Source organism: Gouania willdenowi, chromosome 16 (genome assembly GCF_900634775.1).
Source record: "Gouania willdenowi chromosome 16, fGouWil2.1, whole genome shotgun sequence".
Taxonomy (NCBI): domain Eukaryota; kingdom Metazoa; phylum Chordata; class Actinopteri; order Blenniiformes; family Gobiesocidae; genus Gouania; species Gouania willdenowi.
Window position 1 is genome coordinate 28,711,551 of NC_041059.1, and position 20,174 is coordinate 28,731,724.

The window sequence follows — 20,174 nt, forward strand, 5'->3', positions numbered from 1 at the left end:
TTGCTATCTGGAGAGGTGCCTGAATCTGTATTCCTCACCGAAAGTCTAGAAAGGAGAGGCTGGTCCTGGACCCGTGTCTGCGACCGTGCATGTGAGAGAGAGATAGTGTGTTTGTGCATGTGTGTCTATTTTACTGAGAAAGACATTCGTTAAGGCCTCCACGCCTGCAGGCCTCGCACTGACAGAACCAAGATCTATTTCCTTACAACCACAAACAGGAAGACAAGCAAGACGAGTGTATGTGCATACACACAAAACCTCTAATAGAATACAAGCTTAGTTCTTAGGGCAAGGCGCGCATGGTTTGAAAATGAAGTTCTGTAAAACTGTGTGTGTGTGTGTGTGTGTGTGTGTGCATCAAAAGAAGTAGAGTTTGTGTCTGTTCTCTTATGAAGACAAACACACACACTCCTCTCAGACAACACACTTGTCTGATAGAAGTCAAACAGAGTGGAGACAACAGACTGGCACACAGATAGAGAGACTGATAGCATCGTAGAGCTCGGCAGCTGGCCCACAATCGCATCACTCACTCTCAGCGCACACATAGCACTTGGAAATGGCACAAAAAAACATGACACATAAGCAGGCCTCAAACAGAAAGCCCTGAGAAAGGAATCGTGTGTGTAAAAAAACGAGGAGTGAGACGAGATCTCAAGTTGCGTTTCCATTACAAAATCCATTGCAAAACAATTTATTTATTTTTATTAATTTCAACAAAGTATAATTGCACATGTTGCTAAGAAATGTCTCGGTCTCCTCTTCTGTCCACACAAACCGTGCCATGCTTTCTCTGAGACAAGTGGTCATTTGACCAGGTCCGTCACGCCCTGTGACGTGTAATTGCGGAAAAAGTGCTTCCATTGTGCTTTTGTGACACATTTCAATATCAAAACGTCTGAAAAACGCCATGAAAGTGTGAAAGCGTTTTAGCGATACTTGAGTGTTTTTTCGTAATTCCGGTGTTTTTGTTACTAGTGTTTATAGCGCAATTTAAATTTTGCGCATTTCCGACGGCAATGGGAACACAGCTTCAGTCAGTAATTTACAAAGATCCCAAATAGGGCGACACAGAAAATATGTTGACGCAAAATGTGCACACCAATCCGTCGTCTGACCAAAACAAAGATGGCAGAGCCGGAGAATAACTAACGCGAGTGGCTCCTTCGAGTTTCAAAAGCGCAAAGCAGTGAAGACAGAAGGTAGCTGTTCCCCGTAACCTTAGTCCTTTATCCCGGGTGTGACCGGACGGTAGCGTGTTGATGAGATTAGGAGGAAACACCCACAGTGACATCAGCAGCAGCAGCAGCAGCACAAGTGTAAAAAAACACATTCTCCTTATAACCAGTGCATAGCATCAAATGGCTCTCACCATTAAAATATGAACAAAGAAAGCTTTGCTCTTTTCCTGAGTCAGGGTGAGAAGTTGCTCTACACCTGTGGTTCCCAAACTTTAATATAGATTATAATGATGGATTGAATGAGTGATTTGAAAACATTTTAAAGAATTGGATTTTGTAAATAAGTGGAATAAAACAGTATTTAGTGGCTCTTGAATAGATTTATTTCTATAGTTTTTATCATTTCGTGTCATCTCCCCCCTTGTGTGGGACCAAGACTGATCCTTGTATTTTCAGTTCATGTTCTAATCAAGATTATTTACATCATCATTATTATTATTATTATTATTATTATTATTATTATTATTATTATTAACAACAAAAAATGAACATTATAAAACCCCATATTTATTTGTTAATTTTTTCCAATTTATCCCTTATTTTTTTGTTTGCTGGAAAAGCACTTTCTGTATTAGCATTTGGAATTTTGAGTTTAAGCAAAATATGCGTGGCAGAGTGTATTACTTTAAGTTGTGGTTATTTTCATGTGACTGAAGAATTAAAAGATGCACTTTTTTCAGTAAACTAGGCCTGTGTGTTTTCAACGTAAATCTTAAACACCATGACAGGCTGCCGGCTCCCACTGCCTTTTTATTTTTTTAATAAATGCTACCTCTGACTCTGAATGCATTATTTTGTACTTTTATATTCTTACTGAACTTTATTTTGGAACTTTGACTTGAAAAGCAATAAACATACATTGCAATGTTAAGGAATTTGTGTTTTGTTTTTTTTTTTTCATTTTAGATATGTAAATCAACATGCATAAATTACATTTAGTCAATTAATGAGATAATCAATAATCAAATCGAGTCGAATCGAACTGGAAAAATGAATCGCTAGATTAATCGATGCATTGAAAAAATAATCGCTAGATTAATAATTTAAAAAAAATAAAAAATCGTCCTAATACCAAATAAAGTGCACTACATTTGGTGTGTACACTAATAGATTGCATGCACCGTGTATTAATAGTTCGTTAATAATCAGTGCAAAAGTGGTGAAGACCACCCTGTTTATTATGGATTTGCAGAGAGTGACCACCTACGCAATATGCAATGTTGGAGGTGTTAGTGGAAGAGGAGAATCAATATATTTGTAGATTACACCTAATGTTGCAACCTGGAAATATTTCACACAACTTATTTATTTCAGAGTTAAGATTGTACTTGGCTTTAATGGATAAAGGAGATCTAAGAATTTTTATTTTCGTAGTTTTCATTATATTTTGATTTAGAATTATTATTTTTTTTTTTATTATGCTGATTGAGAGTTTGGTATTGACGTCATCGCTCCCTGCATCCAGTCGATGCAGGGGTGTATTGGGTGGAAGTGAATGGACTGCGTGGCCAGAAACTGCTTTATAAGGCACCTGAAGTGGGGAAAAAATAGAAAGTCTCCAAAAGGAAAATAAAGAACAATTGCGTAAAGAACAGGTTAAAAAAAGACACAAACTGAATACGTTTAAATTTGATCATCAAACTCTGAGTTTTATGTTATATTTTATATAAAAACAGTTAAGCAACTTTTATTAGATCAGGCATGTATATATTTAAAGAATCCCTATAATATCACCAGTAAAGTCTAAATAACATATGAAGCCCATCATCGCTGTTTAAAAGGAAATATACTTTACAGTCAGTAGACCAACATGTGTTCTCTGTCTTGCTGCACTTCGTAAATACTTTTTTTCCTCCACAGGCGTCAGAACACATTTCCTGGCCTTTGTGTATGTGTGAATTTTCTACACCCCTTTTGACTTCTAATTTACCCTTTTAGGTTTAATCTCCCTCTGAGTGGCTTTTCTCGCCCTTTAATTAGGCTATAGGGAGTTGACAGACACTAAACGCACACACTTCCGACTCAGAGACAGGCTAATACTTGTTACTGCAGACACAAACACACAGAGGTATGTACACACATTCAAGAAAATTGACACAAACTTTAAAAAAACCACTTTGCTGTCCTTATCAGCTTGTTCATCTGCTGGCTTCTTTTAGTTTCACTACCCACAGGTACAAGGTGGTAGGACAAGGAAATGTTTTTTTTTTTTTTTTTTTTTTTAAAAGAGCTGATGGTGGTAAATTACCGAGATGTAAGTAAGAAAATCTACTTTAAAGCTAAAAGAAGAAGGGCAGATTTTTTCTGATTAACCGGTCTCTAAAGTCTTTGATTGACTGAAGGATGGTCAGCAACTGGTTTTAATGGTCCGTCTCTGTGTGGCTTCCCTGTAATAGACTGAAGACATGTCTGGGAAGTGCCCTGCTTTTTACTCCAAGTAAACTGGTTCATTAGTGGCAGAAGGTGGACGACGATGGGTGGGAAAAAAGGTCAAATATAAAAATGGCAGGACTATCTTTATTGATGTGATTTGATCAAATATACACTAAATAACAGTTCAAAAATAAAATCAAAGTTTTATTCAGCCTTGGGATGTTGTAAAGAAAAACTGAAATTTGTTTCCAAAAAATATCCTAATTTACCTTTCTAGATTTTTATCCAGCAAGATTAAGTTATAGTATACATTTACCTTTAGAAACATAATAAGAAAACAGGAATTTAAATAAATACAATTAAACTTTATATGTAATATAGAGGAATGACCATGAATCAATTTAAGACATTATGGATCTAGAACTAGAATACATTGCTTGAGAACATCCAATTTTAATACTGACATCATTCTCTGCTAATTATTGAATCTAAAGTGGTCTGATTCACTATTAATGATGAAGGTCATGATATTGATAATAATGTTGATAACTGATAAGGAGCAAATGACCACATAAACCTAAAAGAAGTTGGATGTTCAGATCTTTTTAAATGCTTCTTTTTAACTAGCATCCTTCTTCCATAAGTCTGTCTCACAATTCACCTGTTTAAGTGCAAAGTTTTCTCAAAACTTAAATCAAAACTTCCCTTTTCCACACTTTTTTCTCGTCTTATTTCTCTTCTGCAAACAGACACACAGATTTACTGAAACAAAACAGAGCACTTAAAAGGAAAATATACCAACAGCGGCAGTGATAGTGGCTTGTTATGTTAGAAATAAGAGGGCACCTAATTGGGGTCTGATAGTCTAATAGGCAGCCCCTCTGATTACCAACTCTGCACATTGGCTTAAATTAGCCCACTGATGAGAAGCCAGGGGATTCAATTATGCTGGGGGAGAAATAAGGGGCCCTAATAGGCCACTGTATCAGGAAACATGGGACTGGGCTGGGCTAAAACACTGATAATTGGTTGTTTAGTTGGGGAAAGTTGAGCCTGTTGATAATTAGCAATGCTGAGACGTTTGGAGAGCCACCAAAGAGAAGACACACTAAGAGGAGGAAAAGCAAGCAAAGGAGGAAGACAAGAGTCCTTGGCACAACACGAGGGAGCAAAGGTCACAATGGAGATCTCAGAAGTGCACTTCAGCCAATGTGGGCGGACATCAGTGGAAACTTGCTGGTACGATGCTGTTGTGTTGATTCAGTAAAGGTCAAGAAGGAGCAAGCGGAGCCGAGAGCAAAACTCTGCAGTCTGTCCCTGCTCTGCGTAACTATTCCTCGTTTTATCTTGTGTTTCTTCTTCTTCTTTTTCTTCTCCCGCATCAATAACTCTGTCTTTCTGGTGTGCCTCTGACAGGTTAGGCAATGTGTACAGAGTGACTGAATTGAGAAAAAAGAAGAATTGAATAATGGATGAGGCTTTATAGGATCCGGCAGCCTGTCTGGTCCCATATTCACTGTCCCATACAAGAGAAGCAGCCCTGCCTGGTAGCATCCATACACCACGTCACTCACACAAGGTCTCTGTGTGTGAGCCAACGTGGGTTTCTTCTTAAGTAAAGTGTATCCATTTGGAAGCTTACTCCAGTGGAACAAAAGTATCTGAGCAATTATTGTCTAAAATGTAGTCATTAGATCTGATATTCCCTCACTTATGAACAGGTGATGTTCTCAGAGATTCTTTCCATTGTCATAACACATTGTGTCTTCGACAAACAGATGGGTACTCTAAATGTTTTTAAAGAGTAACTAACCCCCTGCTTTCTGCTGACCTGCGACTAGGTTGGAAATATAAAAAAAAGCCTTGAAGCAGTAAGACACGCCCAGTCAGGCAGCTGGTCAATGCTGCACAGCAAGTTCACAGCTGAGATGTGTCACTCACTACAATCACAGGTACACACAATCACGACGTGAAGCTCACACACAGCCCTAGAGACACCACTCAGGTACAAACAGCCCTTCTCTCCCACCATCAGCCTCCCACTGCCTTGCACACACAGCAATAAGATGTACATGCACGTCCGTGCACACACAGAGACAGACGGGGATACACACATGATGAGTCTGTACATACACAGATGAACTCTCTGATTAGCACAGAATTAGCTCTTTATAGAAGCACCAAGTCAAAACATCACAGCTGAAGAAAGCAGTTCCGTTTTAGACCTGTCAATCAATGCGCACTGAGGGCTGTGATAGGAGAAAACCCTCCTCCTTCCTCTCAAATTTTATAGGCTGGGCGAGTCAACAGTGAAATACGGCACAATAATCTGTCTCAGCCAATTGCAAAATTAAGTTATAATAGCTGGCGTTCAACCCTTAAAGGCCAGTCACTCTTACATTTGAACTAAATATGTTAAATTTAAATACTTTTACTAAAATGTGAAGAGTGGGACTAGCATTAACACCCAAATATATATGTACATACATATGTTTGGGGTTTAGTTACTCTTTAAGGAAGAACAAAAACACTGCAGTCCAAGTTATAAGTAGAAATGGGCGATAATATCGGCCCATGGGACCAATACCCAAACTAAGATAACCATTGCCATCGGCTGAGAAGCAGTGATACTTTTTTCTTTAAAGTATTTTTTTTTCTTCAAATCACAAATCTAAAGTGATAAAAGTGGTATTATTAATAAAATAGAGAATAATGCCGCTTAAACAAACATACAGTACATACACCCCTGTGAGAAAACATGAATGGACTGATAGGACTTGAGGAAATCTTATTTGATCATTTCACCACTGATTCAATCATTTGGCAAAAATAACCATAAACCGTCACTTGCCTGTTGGATTGTAATTGGTAAAACAATGTTTTCCTGTCTGACCTACTGTATTAAGATTGATATAAAGATTTATTTCCTCAAGAATAATTCATGACAGTAGTTTAAACATATAATGTCCATTTTTGTTTCATTTTGAATAATTGATTGATCCACTTTAATATGTAATCATTTCTACAAATGTCTACAGGCCAATGGATAGACTTTAGCGCTGCACAATTCCTCTAGTCATTGTTGAATGAGTGAGAAGAAAGAACGGTTCTGTTAGCCTACAGGTGACAAAAACATGATTAAGACATCCTGTTTCAGGCAATCACATTACTATCAGTGTCTGCACATTGTTAGGATGGGATTTGTCCTTCAAAGCTGTAACCGTCCCCTAAACGGCTGAGATGGTGTTCATGAATAGCCCGCTAAGGAAGCGATGGAGAGCAAAGAATGAAACAAAAAAGTGTTTACTGTGGCTGATGTGTGATAAACGCAGCCAGTGTGGAAAGTTTTCATGCTCATTGGAGCAGGTCATTATGCAGGAATGGCTGCTTACTGGGTCCAGACTGTCCCTGTATTCAAGAAACTAGCAACTGACGATTCCCCCCCCAAAAAATTGGTGAGCTTATGTCCCCTTGAATAGTCCCTCACTGCTCCCATTTTGTAATGACATCACAGAGACACTATTTGGTCATCTTTAGCCTTTGTCAGCACTGAGGAAAAAAACAAAAGGGGGAATTAAAATGCAAGCAATGCTATTTTAAACCAATCAGGTTCTTTTTTGCAAGGTCGGATGACAAAATATTAACCTTATTACAATTCATGAAGTGCACACAGAGCAGAAAAGGAGCATTACAGATTATATAGATTTAACTATCATGATAACTAAAAATAAGGCCTTAAACCACAATAAATTGGTTTAAAATGCTTGGCAAAAGTTTAAGGCAAAGCTATACATTGGGTTGGGAAGTGAGAGTAGAAGAGGAAAAAAGGGTCAGGAAATCACCTCATTTCTCAAATTGAGGCAGTCAGAATCTGATGAAGCTGAAAGTTGTTCCTACATTAGGGAATTCTCCAATTAACACTCTCACACTGAGTGGATCTTGTCTTCAAGTCAAGACTTGCTGAGGTTGTTAACAGACACTGTTCCTATAACTGCCTCAACTGTGATTCCAGTTGTTTTAGGCCATGTTCGATTGGCTCTGAAGAACGGGGCACGTTTGGACATTTGAAAAGGCAAAGACAGATGCTTCTTATCATTTTCTGGTATTGTTCTCATTTCTTTTTAAAATTAAATTTCCTATAGAAATATTTTGCAGCATTTGACCTTATTTTTACGTTACTGTGCGATGTGTGTGCTGTGCTAGTCCCTCTCGTTATTCCAATACTTCCATGTTCCTGAAGCTCTGAACAGAATGACTTTTTCATTAATGTCGATCATGATAATACAACATAAGGAAGGTGACACAGGTTTATCACCAACGCTGACGACTTGATGTCCTATCGGCTGGTTTTTTTTTTTTTAAACTGTGATGCATTGTTGTGTTTTTTTCCCTCCACATTGAAACGTGTCACAGATAACACATTGTTATTAGAAGCAGATGTTGATTTCATCGCCGGTGTCTGTGGTTTCTCTCACAGCGTCGACACAGTGTCATATGCGCTGGGATACCAGGACACATTTGCATGACGTACACACCTGTCTACCACAATCCACCATCACAGCACGCAGGTGAAACTTGTGAGAGCAATGTTTCATTATGTGATGAACATAAGGTGAAAGTGAAAAGAAAGGTGGCAGGGGAGGGATGCAGATGCACAGCTTGAGTAAAAGCCATCAAAACCCATGTGTTTACAGGTTTGTTCAATAAGATAAAAAAATAAAAAAATAAGCATAAAAGTTAATTTCACCTGTGGTGATAACTGTATTAAAATCATTACTTACAAGGCCAACCTTCCTTTAGCCCTCTAAGCTAGCCATCCATCATGCAATATTAAGAAAAAGAAATCTGCATAAAACAGCAAAGCAACAATGCTTTGAAGAACTTGATTTATATATTTGTTTTTTACTGTTTAGCCACTAACCAGCTGAAAATCAGTAGCTATTAGCTAATTACAAAGCATCTGATGCCTGTGCCGTCAAGAAGTGCAAAATGAACCCGTTTTAAAACTACACAGACATTTCATAATTAAAAGTAGAGAAATGAAGATGCTCCAACAAGGCATGGCGACACCTCACCCATGTGTCTGAGAGTGGACGTGTGAGAAAAACTTTCATAATGAACATGACAACGCGTCTGCTTTAACAAAGCCATTCCCCTGTAACTGCTGCTGACCTCGATGGAGGGAGACGGCAAAGAACTGAAGGAAATCTACCATTTCCCCAAGCAGCAGTCACAGAATCCTTGTAGCATGCTAACAAGAAGAAAAGTTGTAGTTGAGGGGTAATTTAGCCAAGTCACAGCTTTCTGAAGTACCTGTAGCTGTGCTGTGTTATCTATGCTGGGATCACCCAGACGCTGCCTTCCCTTGCCATATCTCTTCAAGAATCGCACATGGAAGACAATTGCTATTACCATTTTATTAAAAAGTGTCCTATCAGCATAATTTCCCCCTCACATATCTAACCTTCTCCTTGAGAACCCCCTCCTCAAATTCTAATCATCATTCCCCTCCATCACTTGCTAGCTCTAATTCCCTCTCTTCCTTCGTTTGCAAAGGACCTCTGCTTTCATCCTTGAGAAAGGCTTTAATTCGAAGTGCGAACCTGAATAAAGAAGGGAAGACAAAGAGAGCGAGAGAGAGTGATATAGAAAGACAGCAGCAGCGGCAGGGACGCTCGCCCGTCAATCAATCATGAGCGAGGGGCTACAAGTGGCTGTGACTAGGGTGCGTTTGATCTGTGTCTTTCAAAGGGGGAACTGAGGACGGGCCATCACAGCTGATTTGCCTCTTGCTGCCGGCCCCGGTGCCACTCTGACAGAGAGCAATCACAAGCAGGTTAATTCAACATCTACATCCTTAATCTTTTTCTCCTGTCTCTTTCTTTTGGTCTGATTCTGTCTGCTTAGATGAAGACATGCTCTTTCTGCTACTACCTCCAGTTTACCTCTTCTAAAAGAGTATACTTACAGTTTCTTCACAAATCACCCATAGTTTTACAGCCTTGCTCTTAATAAAAGGTTGGTCTTCTTTTATTAACATTCCCAAATTAGCGTGTTAACATGAAACAGCTCATGATTTAGAAAAATCATGTTGGATTTGTTTAATCAATACAAGCCTGTCACAATTACATTCTACTTGAATGTACAACACTATTAGTCACATTTTAAAATAATTTATGTTCTATAAAATGTTGATTCATAAAACAGAATATGTATTAGAGAACCAAGATGACTTAGTGTAAATAAATGCTTTCTAACTCAAAGAGAAGGATATGTTTCCTCCTGATAACTTAAAGATGTTGCACCCTCCAGTCAAGATCTGACCTTGAAAAATACCCCTAACATCTGAGTCCCTATAGTGTCCTGTGGATTCACAGAATGGATGGCATGGGTGGAACTGTTCCATTTTACATGCCATTGTTGTTTTTTTGTCCTTAAAGGACCTACAAAAGGTCAAACAATCTGTAAAAACATATTCTACAACAAAGGTCGTCCACGCATAAGGACAAACAGAGATGGGTCTTCTTAAGGATGCTAGGGGTAGAAGACCTTAAAGTGTGGTAAAGGAAGGCTTCAGTTATAAGTCAAAGGACACAGGAACAATAAACTAGTGGGGAGGTTAAAAGGTGGAGGTAAAAAAGATCAACAACTCATATTTCCGCTTGAATTTGACCAATTGAGATTATACCATGAAGAGGCCATTTTTTTTCCTCAAGATTCAAAACAACAAACTTTGAGAGTCAGTGCAAGGACACCATCCAGATCCAATCTGTTTCAATGGGAAATGAACCCAGAAAGCAACCACTTCCCAGTAATGTCCCTCCCTGGCCTCTTTCCCATGGTGCTCCCCTCCAACTTCAGTGCCTTTATGTAGGGTCAGAGGGATAACAGGATAAAGGCTGTCCTCTCTGCTCCTGTGAAGGACAGCCACTCGGCCGATTGGATTTGGTGGCCTTCAAGGACAAAGGAAGAACAAGAGGATACAAAAGAACCAATAGAAGAGGAACAAGATTTCATCTGTCCACATGGCCTGAATGATTGGCAGGGATGGTCGGGGCAGCCGTCATTGAGCTCTCCCCCTTTGTGGTTGGGTGCCCTCCATCAGGAAAGAAAAACAAGACCCGATGCCCTGACAAAAATCCCACTCAAAGAGTCTGAAAGATCAGACCACTGTGGAATAATGAAGACCGGACTAGAAAGGTGGGTGGTTTCAATCAGAGGAACGACTTTAAATGTGTCTTTTGGTAAACTGTTTGTCTTTACACTCCCAGTGATTGCAGAGGACCAAAGAGACATTAAAGGGAAAATAGATGTTTCTAAACCTTCAAACAGCAGAAATATGAACCTAAAGCCTACTGCTGGGGTCAGAGCCCACAAAGAATGGAGGTGTATTTTTTTCTTTTGCTATGCAACATACCCTGAATTGTACTGATATGTAAAATTAGTCGGAAGAGGAGAGTAAGAGAATTACAAACAAATTACAGAACCAAATCATTTCAGACTTTTCCAAAATCCAGATAATATTGAGAGAAATTATGATTACATTTTACAAAATTTGCAATTCATTATACGTAGTAACGCAATACTAACTTGCAATTCTTAGTCCATGGCTAATCAAACATTTGAAATTTGTTATTGAACCCATAATCAGCTGTTTCTTAAAGACCGTGTGAAGCAAATGCAGCCATTTTCTTCTAAACACATTAAATAGCTCATAAATGTATTCCTTAAAACACCTACAAAGCCATTCAACCATTTATAATTTATTGTGGAGCTAGGCTTCAAAAACTGTTTCCAATTTCTGCGTTCATAGCCGAGTTACGTAACAGAGACATCATTAGCATAAACCTGACCCTGCTGCTGAAGCACACCAAATTTCCACAGCCCCTAGCCGAAAACAAACCACATATTCAGACTCAGGGGATTGAAATGCATCCGCTGGTGCCACATTTTCCATGAAATGAGCACTTTTTTTGCACCGCGATTGTGTGCTTTGCCTCTAGCGGGGAGGGATACACATATTCGGACTTGGGCAGAGTAGATCTTTCCACTGATCCCTTGTTTGGCCCGATCGAAGCACTATCAAACCTGGAGCTGCTTTTACACTGCTCTCTCCAAAAGACACAGTAAGGAGGCGGTGCCCTTCCTGCGCGTTGGCGTGGTTCCAGCCCATCTAACTGACACGCCCTCAACGTTTCAGAGCAGAGAGAAGTGCTTGTTTTTACATGATTTTGAGACCTAATTTTATATACTTAACCATTTTTTTAATCTTTCAATTTTTGCTCAGTGGTCAATGACACGTTTCTGTGGTTTGACAAACTCATAACACAAATGTATTTCTGCTTTGCAGAGACTTTAAGGGTTATACATTCATTGCAAAGTTAAAAGTTACCAAACCAGACCAAAGAGAAACAATTTGTGTATGACAGTTTGGCATGGCATAGCTAAGATGAATACACGCTAATATTATTGACACACTAAATTGACTTCATTTACTGAACTAATCCAATTAGTCTAACATTGGAGGTAATTGATGGCATTGTGTAACAGTGTCTCAAATGCCAATGACCTTAAAAAAGAAAGTTTTTTTATGAACTTAAGACAAAAGGTTTAACTTTTCAAAAGACTGTTCGATACATAAGCTCTAATAACAAAATGCAGAAACCTGGCATCCAGCCGGACATATAGCAGCCTTAAGAGCTTGATTTCCCATCAAAATGTATCGGAATACGCAGACAGAGCTTACTGTCGAAAAGAACTTCTATCGCGATCATGCCTTACCTGCATGTAGATAGGCAAGGTCTGGGTTCTCAATATCTGGGTGATGCTCTTTCAGGTGGTTACGGAATTCCATGGGGGAGTTGGTGGCGTAGCTACATTTGGGGCAGTTGTACATCTTCACATCCACATGTTTTCCCGTGTGAAGGATGTGTTTCCGGATATTTTCTGCGCAATTTGATCTGAGAGAAAAAAAGAAAAGAGTCATGTCACACAGTAGACAATCTCACACTATTTTAATGAAGAAGAGAAGAAAAGGAGCATTATGTCTTTATCCTGTAAATAGGCTTTTATTTTTCTCATCAAACAGGCCGGCAAAGTGTTCACAAAACTAAAAACAAGGAATAGTCACAACATAGATCGCCTGAAATTCTAAATCGTGGTCTTGCCTTTCCATTTGTGTTGGGAACAATGAGAAGCAGAAGTGTATCAATAGGACGGATGCATCTTCAAATGTCCCATGTACAGGTTGGAGGTGTATGCTGTGTTCGTCTAGGGCAGAGCCAGCGGTGAGCAGCAGGCTTTAGGATGTAACCACGTCAGCTCAGAGTCACACACAAGCCTCTCCTGATTAATGACGCTGCCTGGCCTGCTCCCAGGCTCTATCTGCCCATGGTCGCACAAATACACACAAACACACGCTAACACACTCCATAATGGTCAGGAGAAATACGTTCATAGTAATAAATACACTTTAAAACCCAACACTTTGTATCTGAATAACGTTTACAAGTTCTTGATGTGATGACAATGGTGTACATGTAAAAAAATAAAAAAAATAAAACCCATTTGGGTTTGTGCAAACACAATGCATCATACAAGCATGAGCAGTGCAGAAGGGGGTTTCACACACCGTTGTGTGTGTTGATGGATGGAGCACTCGTGCTCAGTTTGGACCTGACATTCTCGGACAGTATAATACGCAATTACTCTCTCTTATCACCTTGGCTGGGACAATAAAGCCTCGGTGTACCATAGCTCACACCATGCCAAGGAGAGAATTTGTTTTCACTTTTGCACAGACACCTCTCTCCATCAAGAGGCCATAGTCGAGCACAGTTTCACATTGTCCCCCCTGCACGCACGCACACTCACATGTACGTGCGCACACACACACACACACACACACACACACCTCAATGGTGAACAATGAGAGATCTGCCCTCAGAAGCTGCGTTTTAAACAGAGGAAAAGCCTGTTTAGTGAGCACCGATGTAAACACATGACAAACTGTGTGCATTTTGGTTCATTAGTGGCTCTATATACATCATAATACATCCATTTACGTCACTGCCAGAACCAAAATAAAACAAGAAGACAGTCATCGACATCCCCCACCAAAAAATAAATAAATAAATAAATAAATGGAACAAGGGCAATAACTCTGGAAAAAATAACTGCGCAGTTCTCATTTTCAAACTTCATCAAGATATTGGTACCCTGAAGCCACACATCTAATTTGGTTAACATATCTTAAACAGTTTCTATCCCCTTTAACCCGGACAGACAGACGCACGGAGCTTAAACCTATATCCCCCTTCCACACATTGTGGCGGGGGATAATAACCTGCATGACAGGTAGGGGTGAGTATTGGGAAGGATTATGCAATACGATACGTATCACGATATTTTCACAATATATCACAATATTCTACTCAGTTAATAACAAAATTAAATGTAGAGATGAAAAATCAAGTTGCTGTATATGTTCATCAGAAGATATTGATCATTCAGAGGACAAATTGAGTCAAAACTATTTGCTTCAAAACATCCTATTAATTATTTATTATTAGTGTTTTTGCAGATTTTCACTGAAAAAAAGAAAATGCAGTGTTACACACCGCCATCATAAAATAAAGTGCAACAAGTTTATTTTTACTGAAACTGCTGTGTAGAAGTCTCAAAGTAACCATGACAACATAATGACGGCATTGTAACAACTGTAAGTGAGAACATTAAGGATAAATCATCCTGAGTTACTGACAATACACAAAAATAAGAAAAAATAATTTTTCCTATTGTGTCAGTTTAAACACTGATCTGAACAGATTATACTGTATGAAAATAAAATGCCTGTGCATACATTAGGAGTGTGATGATATCTTGATACGGTGATATATGGCAATGTTTTTCGCACAATTGATTATCGACATGCTCACGCTAAGTATCAATTTTTTTTTTTTTTTTTTTTAAAAACCTTTTCTGCTTTTTCACTAAAATGTGCAGGTAGGTCTTCACCGAAATGTTGTCACTGTTTGTTGAAGGAACCAATATATTGTTTACTGAAATATTGCATTATAATGGTGTCACTGGTAAGAAAAACCCTATTTTTTGTTTACAGAAAGCACTATTGGAGATACTTATTTGTTTACATTGGTATGTAAATGCCATTCACCCCTGACAAGTTATTCCTTTGTTACTTTTGTACGCACTCTTTGATTTTTACTTGTATGCAATAGTTTACGGTGTTATATGTTTGATTTGATTTAATTTTTATTTCAGACATGAACACAACAGTAACGTATTTACCACAATGAGAAAATAATAATAATTCAAAAAATCTAAAATCAAACAAAGCAAAGAGAGAATAAATGGTTGCAAAATCCAGCACATGAAGCCTGTACATGTTCGGAAAGAAGTAGGAGGAAGTCTAAACTTACATGATCCTACCCCATGTGGCATTATATTAATAGCATTGAGTTGAATTAGAACATAAAAAAAAAAAAAAAACATACTTAGTAGCGTATTGCATCTTGGCACTATTCCAAAACAAATAATGTGAATGGAAGGAAAGTGCACAAAGTGCACTCCTTTTCTCGTTATTTGGCCACTTTCCTGTGGGCCTGTTCCATAAACCAGTAGGCCTCTCCTTGACTGAAGCCGGTGGTTTGATCAGAGCTCAACATCTGTTAACACTGTTCTAACCTGTAGCTACAGGGATGAATCTGCTCTTCTCTTTCCCTCCAGCAGCAGTGGAAACACACACAGCAGGACTCGTCAGTGAGGAGAGCCACATCTGTTTGGTAATACTGTCATAAAAAAAAAACGATCATAGATAACAGCAAGGATCCAGTCATATCAATGGAAATTTAAACCATCAATAGGATACATTTCATTTAAAGGGGGGTATCATGTTTTTTTCAGGCACATAGTACCATTCTATAGCATACTCAAATAACTACCTACATTTTTGGGGAAAATGCAGCAAAAATAAATGTCACTCTGTAGCAACACGGTTAATGATACTTCGATTTCGCTTCTGTCTCTTTAAGAAACTCCAACACCCATGAACACTTCAGTACTCATACAAACGCAGCTACTACGATGAGCAGAGTAAACCGATTGACACACAGTTACCTTGCGTCTCCAGGAGGTGGGGGCGTTCCTAGGAGTACTCAGGCGTATTTACACCTAAAATGGATTCCTGTCTGAGTTTTTAAAAATTACTCAAACATACATAAATGAGCCAAGGCAACACTCCAGGCATATTTCTAATGAGGGAATGCCATAGTAACATGATATAAACCTTGAAAAAGTCGATTTGACATAAAACCCCTCCTTTAAATGTCAGATGGTTCAGCCATGAAAATGTCAAGACATCAAAATTGCTTGCTATTTTTTTCTTGCGTTAGGTGAAATGTAACTAATTGTAGTAAATGGGTAAATATTATTGTCCTAAACCAATCAAATGCCTCTAAACTGAATTGAGTCGTTTTGTGGCAGACTTTGTGATATCAGCAAATTTTGTACCATTGATCAAAGAATCAATATTGTATTGTCAAGAAACTGATGATTTACACACCGAAGGAGAACATTTTAATATATGCACTGTTGTCCTGGCTGCACCGTCTTTTATTCTTTTACTCTTTGCATCACTCTACTCAATGACTGCAAGCATCCAATCTTAATATAGAAGTGTGTGCAGCAAAGATACTAGAGAGTATCTCGATATTTCTTCTCAAAATGGTGATATACGATATAAATCTCAATATTTTTAATTCAAATCAAATCAGACAACAAAAACACACATGCTCATTTATTAACAAACAGCTGCACAATATATGCCACTTTTGGCTTTTTTCCCCTGTAAGGGACAGCGTGTGTGAGTGGGTTCTGTAGTGCGGCTTGTGTTACGGCAAATATTATATTAATCATCATATCATCAAATGTGTGTTCATGTGTACAATTATGACTGAATTATTCATTGTACTTTTGAACAGAAACGTTGTTCCTTTGCGGAGTCATGATAGATTAGATTACGTACTGGCAGTACAGACAGATTGTGCCAGCAAAAATCAGTCTCTACTCAAGGTCTCATAACAAAGCTCTGATAAGCAGAGCTCTGTAGAAACAGTCATTTTCCATCAAAATCCTTCCTCCCTTCACACCCTCCCTCCCCTTCCTCTTCATCATGCTATAAAATATATTGCTTTACTCTTTCAGGGTTCAGCGCATCACCCCTACTGCGGAGGAGGGTCGTTGTATTTATACTTTGCTATTTTCTTTATTAAATATATATAAAGTATATATTTTTTAATACATTCCCATCTCAGCGTGGACTTCATCAATACAGAGCAACTGTTGTGGGTCTAAATCAGAGGCCAGCAGAAATGTTGCCTTTACACTTGTTTAGGGGTAAGTCTAAGTTAGGACGCACTCAGAAATCCATCAAACTGTGCTTTTCACGCTGTTCTGAGAAGTAGGAAAAGCAGCCACTCATGAAATGAGTATTTTAATACAAAATGAGCTATAAAATTATATATATATCAATATAGGCAATATAGAAAAGTCAATATATCTTGAATTTCGATATATTGCCCAGCCCTAATAGACAGCCGGGAATCAGATCTTATCGTGATCGACTCACTCTCTCTCTCAGTTGATCAAAATGAATGTAACGGGCCTGGTGCAATAGTGAGTTTACACTGTTTTACTGACTTTGATCATAGTATTGAATTTAGATCAGGATTCATACATTTATGATAACTTTATTAGCTGTTTGCAGCAGAAAACAGCATCAGGTTGACAAATGAGTTGTAGCCATCTGTTGTCACTTCTTTAACACAACGATAAGTAACCTTAGAACCGTGATATATCATAATCGACAAAAAAATGAACGTGAATAAAATGTATTCACGACAAAAAAAAGTCAACTTAGTTGTTATTCCAACATAAGCAGATCAAATTTGCAGCTGAAAGCACAGGTGGATTCCTGGAGGGAGAGGGTGTGTGTGTGTGTGTGCGCTATCTCTCAGATATGGTAATAATGTAATTGTCATATTAAAACAACACAACGTACATTTAGGAGTCAGCAGGTGTCTCCGTTAGTGAAAGCCCACAGCAGCCCTCCTACTATACCCTGTATTAATTAGTCCAACGCTGTTTTAACGTCCTCCCCCCGCCACGCGCTCACCATGGGAATCTGCCACACTAAAGCTGGATGGATACATCACCCCGTCTCTGCCACTTCCCATTCCCTTTATTTGAGCACTCACCATTTCCATATTCTACCTCCCTATGTCTGCATGGTAATAGGAAGGATGTTATTGAGAAGCGCTTCGTTAGAGGAGATTTAAATGTGTTTCTTTGTGTAGGCCTGGAGTTTGGGTGGGGGTTTATTTGGATCATTGGTGCTATTTGGGCCTTAGTCTGCCAAGGGAGGCCAAGCTAACATCATTAATTCCTCCCATTTTCCTCCTTCATCTCTTTCTTCACTTTACAAGGTTACAAACCTTCCTGGCATTGACAGTGAGTGTGTCACCCTCAAAGCAGATATCGCCTCCCTTTGAGATGCTATTTTAGATTGAAAGGTGAACTGCAGAGCGTTCAGTAAACAATAATAGCCACAGAAGATGGCAGTGAGTCACAAGTCAGAGGCTGTGTATCAATTAGACCATTTAAGATGTTTCTGGGATTTTAATGAGGGGGAATAAGGAAACGTCTTATTGTGCACAATAAAAAAAGGACTCCTTAAACATGCAAAAGGAGTTTTTTGCAGTTTGCATAAATAGCTGCAGAATAGTCAAAGACACCAGTAATTGACAGCCCACACCTCCCAATGCAATATGATTAGAATATTTCTTTACCACAATTCCCCGCTATAATTATCCTCTCCCATTATCTATCCCTGTCTGAACACTAGATGAGTGGCATTTGATAGATGATTCACTCCCTGCTCATTTACATGCATTTCAAGAGCACCATTGATGGAAATTGCATTGTATTGAGTGAGAACCATAGATGACATTCTTAACATTTAAAACAGATATTGTAACCACATAAATTAAATGTATATTTGCCTTTCATTTCCATTCAAGCAGCAATACCTGTCAATCACACACACATTTTCTTTGTCTCAGGCCTAAATTATTATTTTCAACACAATTTCATCATTCCCAATGTGTTGAATGGTCAGGCCTGCAAGTCATCCGCTAGCTGCTCATCGCCATCAGAACAACAGAGACATCAAGCTCCTAAAACCTGTTTTGAAAAGGTGATAGAAAATAAAGATGGAGACCCTGATGACTTTCTAAGGACCTAAGATCAATTTCATTTGGATTACTCACAGCTCCTCTCCATCATTTGCACTTGTTCAAAGACACCAAGCCAACCCTCGAGGCCACCAAAATGTTAACTGGGATTTTAATTTATGGTTTCATTTGCCATTATCTGTAATAATCATTTGTTTCATTGAGAGAAGAATGGGGCTTGCCCTCAGATAATTGGGCTGGGTAAACCTGATGCCTTCATTTGGGACAAACAATTTAGTCAAAGTGTAACATAGTAAACGAGCTCTCAAAGAGCGCAAACCTCCATCAAGTGCCAAATCTCCTCTTTGTCAGATATTAGCAGTTTATCAGGTGATCCTGATCATGGAACCATGATCGTTCACACTTTGAAAGCTTGGAATAATTATCATCCCCATTAACTCATTGAGTGCCATTCACGTTTATAGACGTGAATTGTGTTCTCCGGTGAATATCTAACTTGTACAATGATGTAAGTGACCAACTGGTGACATGTAGGTGGCAGCAGACAGAAAATGGCGCTACGAGAGTTGATGCTGAAGTTCCCAGGAGTTCACACTCGACCAGTGCATGTGTAGAACTAAGTGGACTATTGAGAGCGCCGTGATAGTGAAAGATAACGATAAAAAAAACGGGGCATGCACTGACACTCGGCATGTTCGGGAGAAGGAGGAAGTTGAGTGTGGGGAGAATAACGGGGGGAGAGACTTGGAGGAAGGCCAAAATACAGTAAGCAAACCATTTAACTCTGACATAGATAGCAAAATAATAATAATGTTGCCATCAAAAGCCCAGTCTCAGTGATGTTTTTGTAGTTTTATAGAAGGTTACAAGCTAGAAACAAAATTATTTTTACTGATGAATTTAGAGACTTTAATCTTCATCAGAATCTGGTGTCAGATATCAGATTGTCATAGTACAAAATGTTCTGTGGGTCTTTAAAAATCAGTTAAAATGCTCTAAAATGGCTGGCACTGAATGGGCACCCATTTTTTCCCAATAAAAAACATGAAAAAATGTGCAATCCGGATTTAATCACAATACAATTCACTGCGGTAATTGAGGAATAAATTCGACATAACTGAGCCAAATTTCATAAAGATTGATTTATATATACAAAACGAGATATAAATCTTCTCAAACTGATCCAGAATCAGTATTTTAATCTGGACCTCTCCAAGCTCTATCTCTGGTTATTTTTTTTTCTTCAAAATCCTTTAGGTACCTTAAATGTAATCTTGTTAACAGACAAACA

At 38.6% G+C, this 20,174-nt stretch overlaps 1 protein-coding gene across 1 annotated transcript in view; it reads right to left on the reverse strand.

The window, feature by feature from the left end:
- znf407 (zinc finger protein 407) overlaps positions 1 to 20,174 on the reverse strand; it is a 229,658-nt gene that overhangs the window by 53,365 nt on the left and 156,119 nt on the right. Inside the window, exon 9 of the mRNA XM_028471626.1 lies at positions 12,396 to 12,574. Coding sequence (XP_028327427.1) covers positions 12,396 to 12,574 — 179 coding nt within the window. The remainder of the gene's footprint in view (positions 1 to 12,395; positions 12,575 to 20,174) is intronic.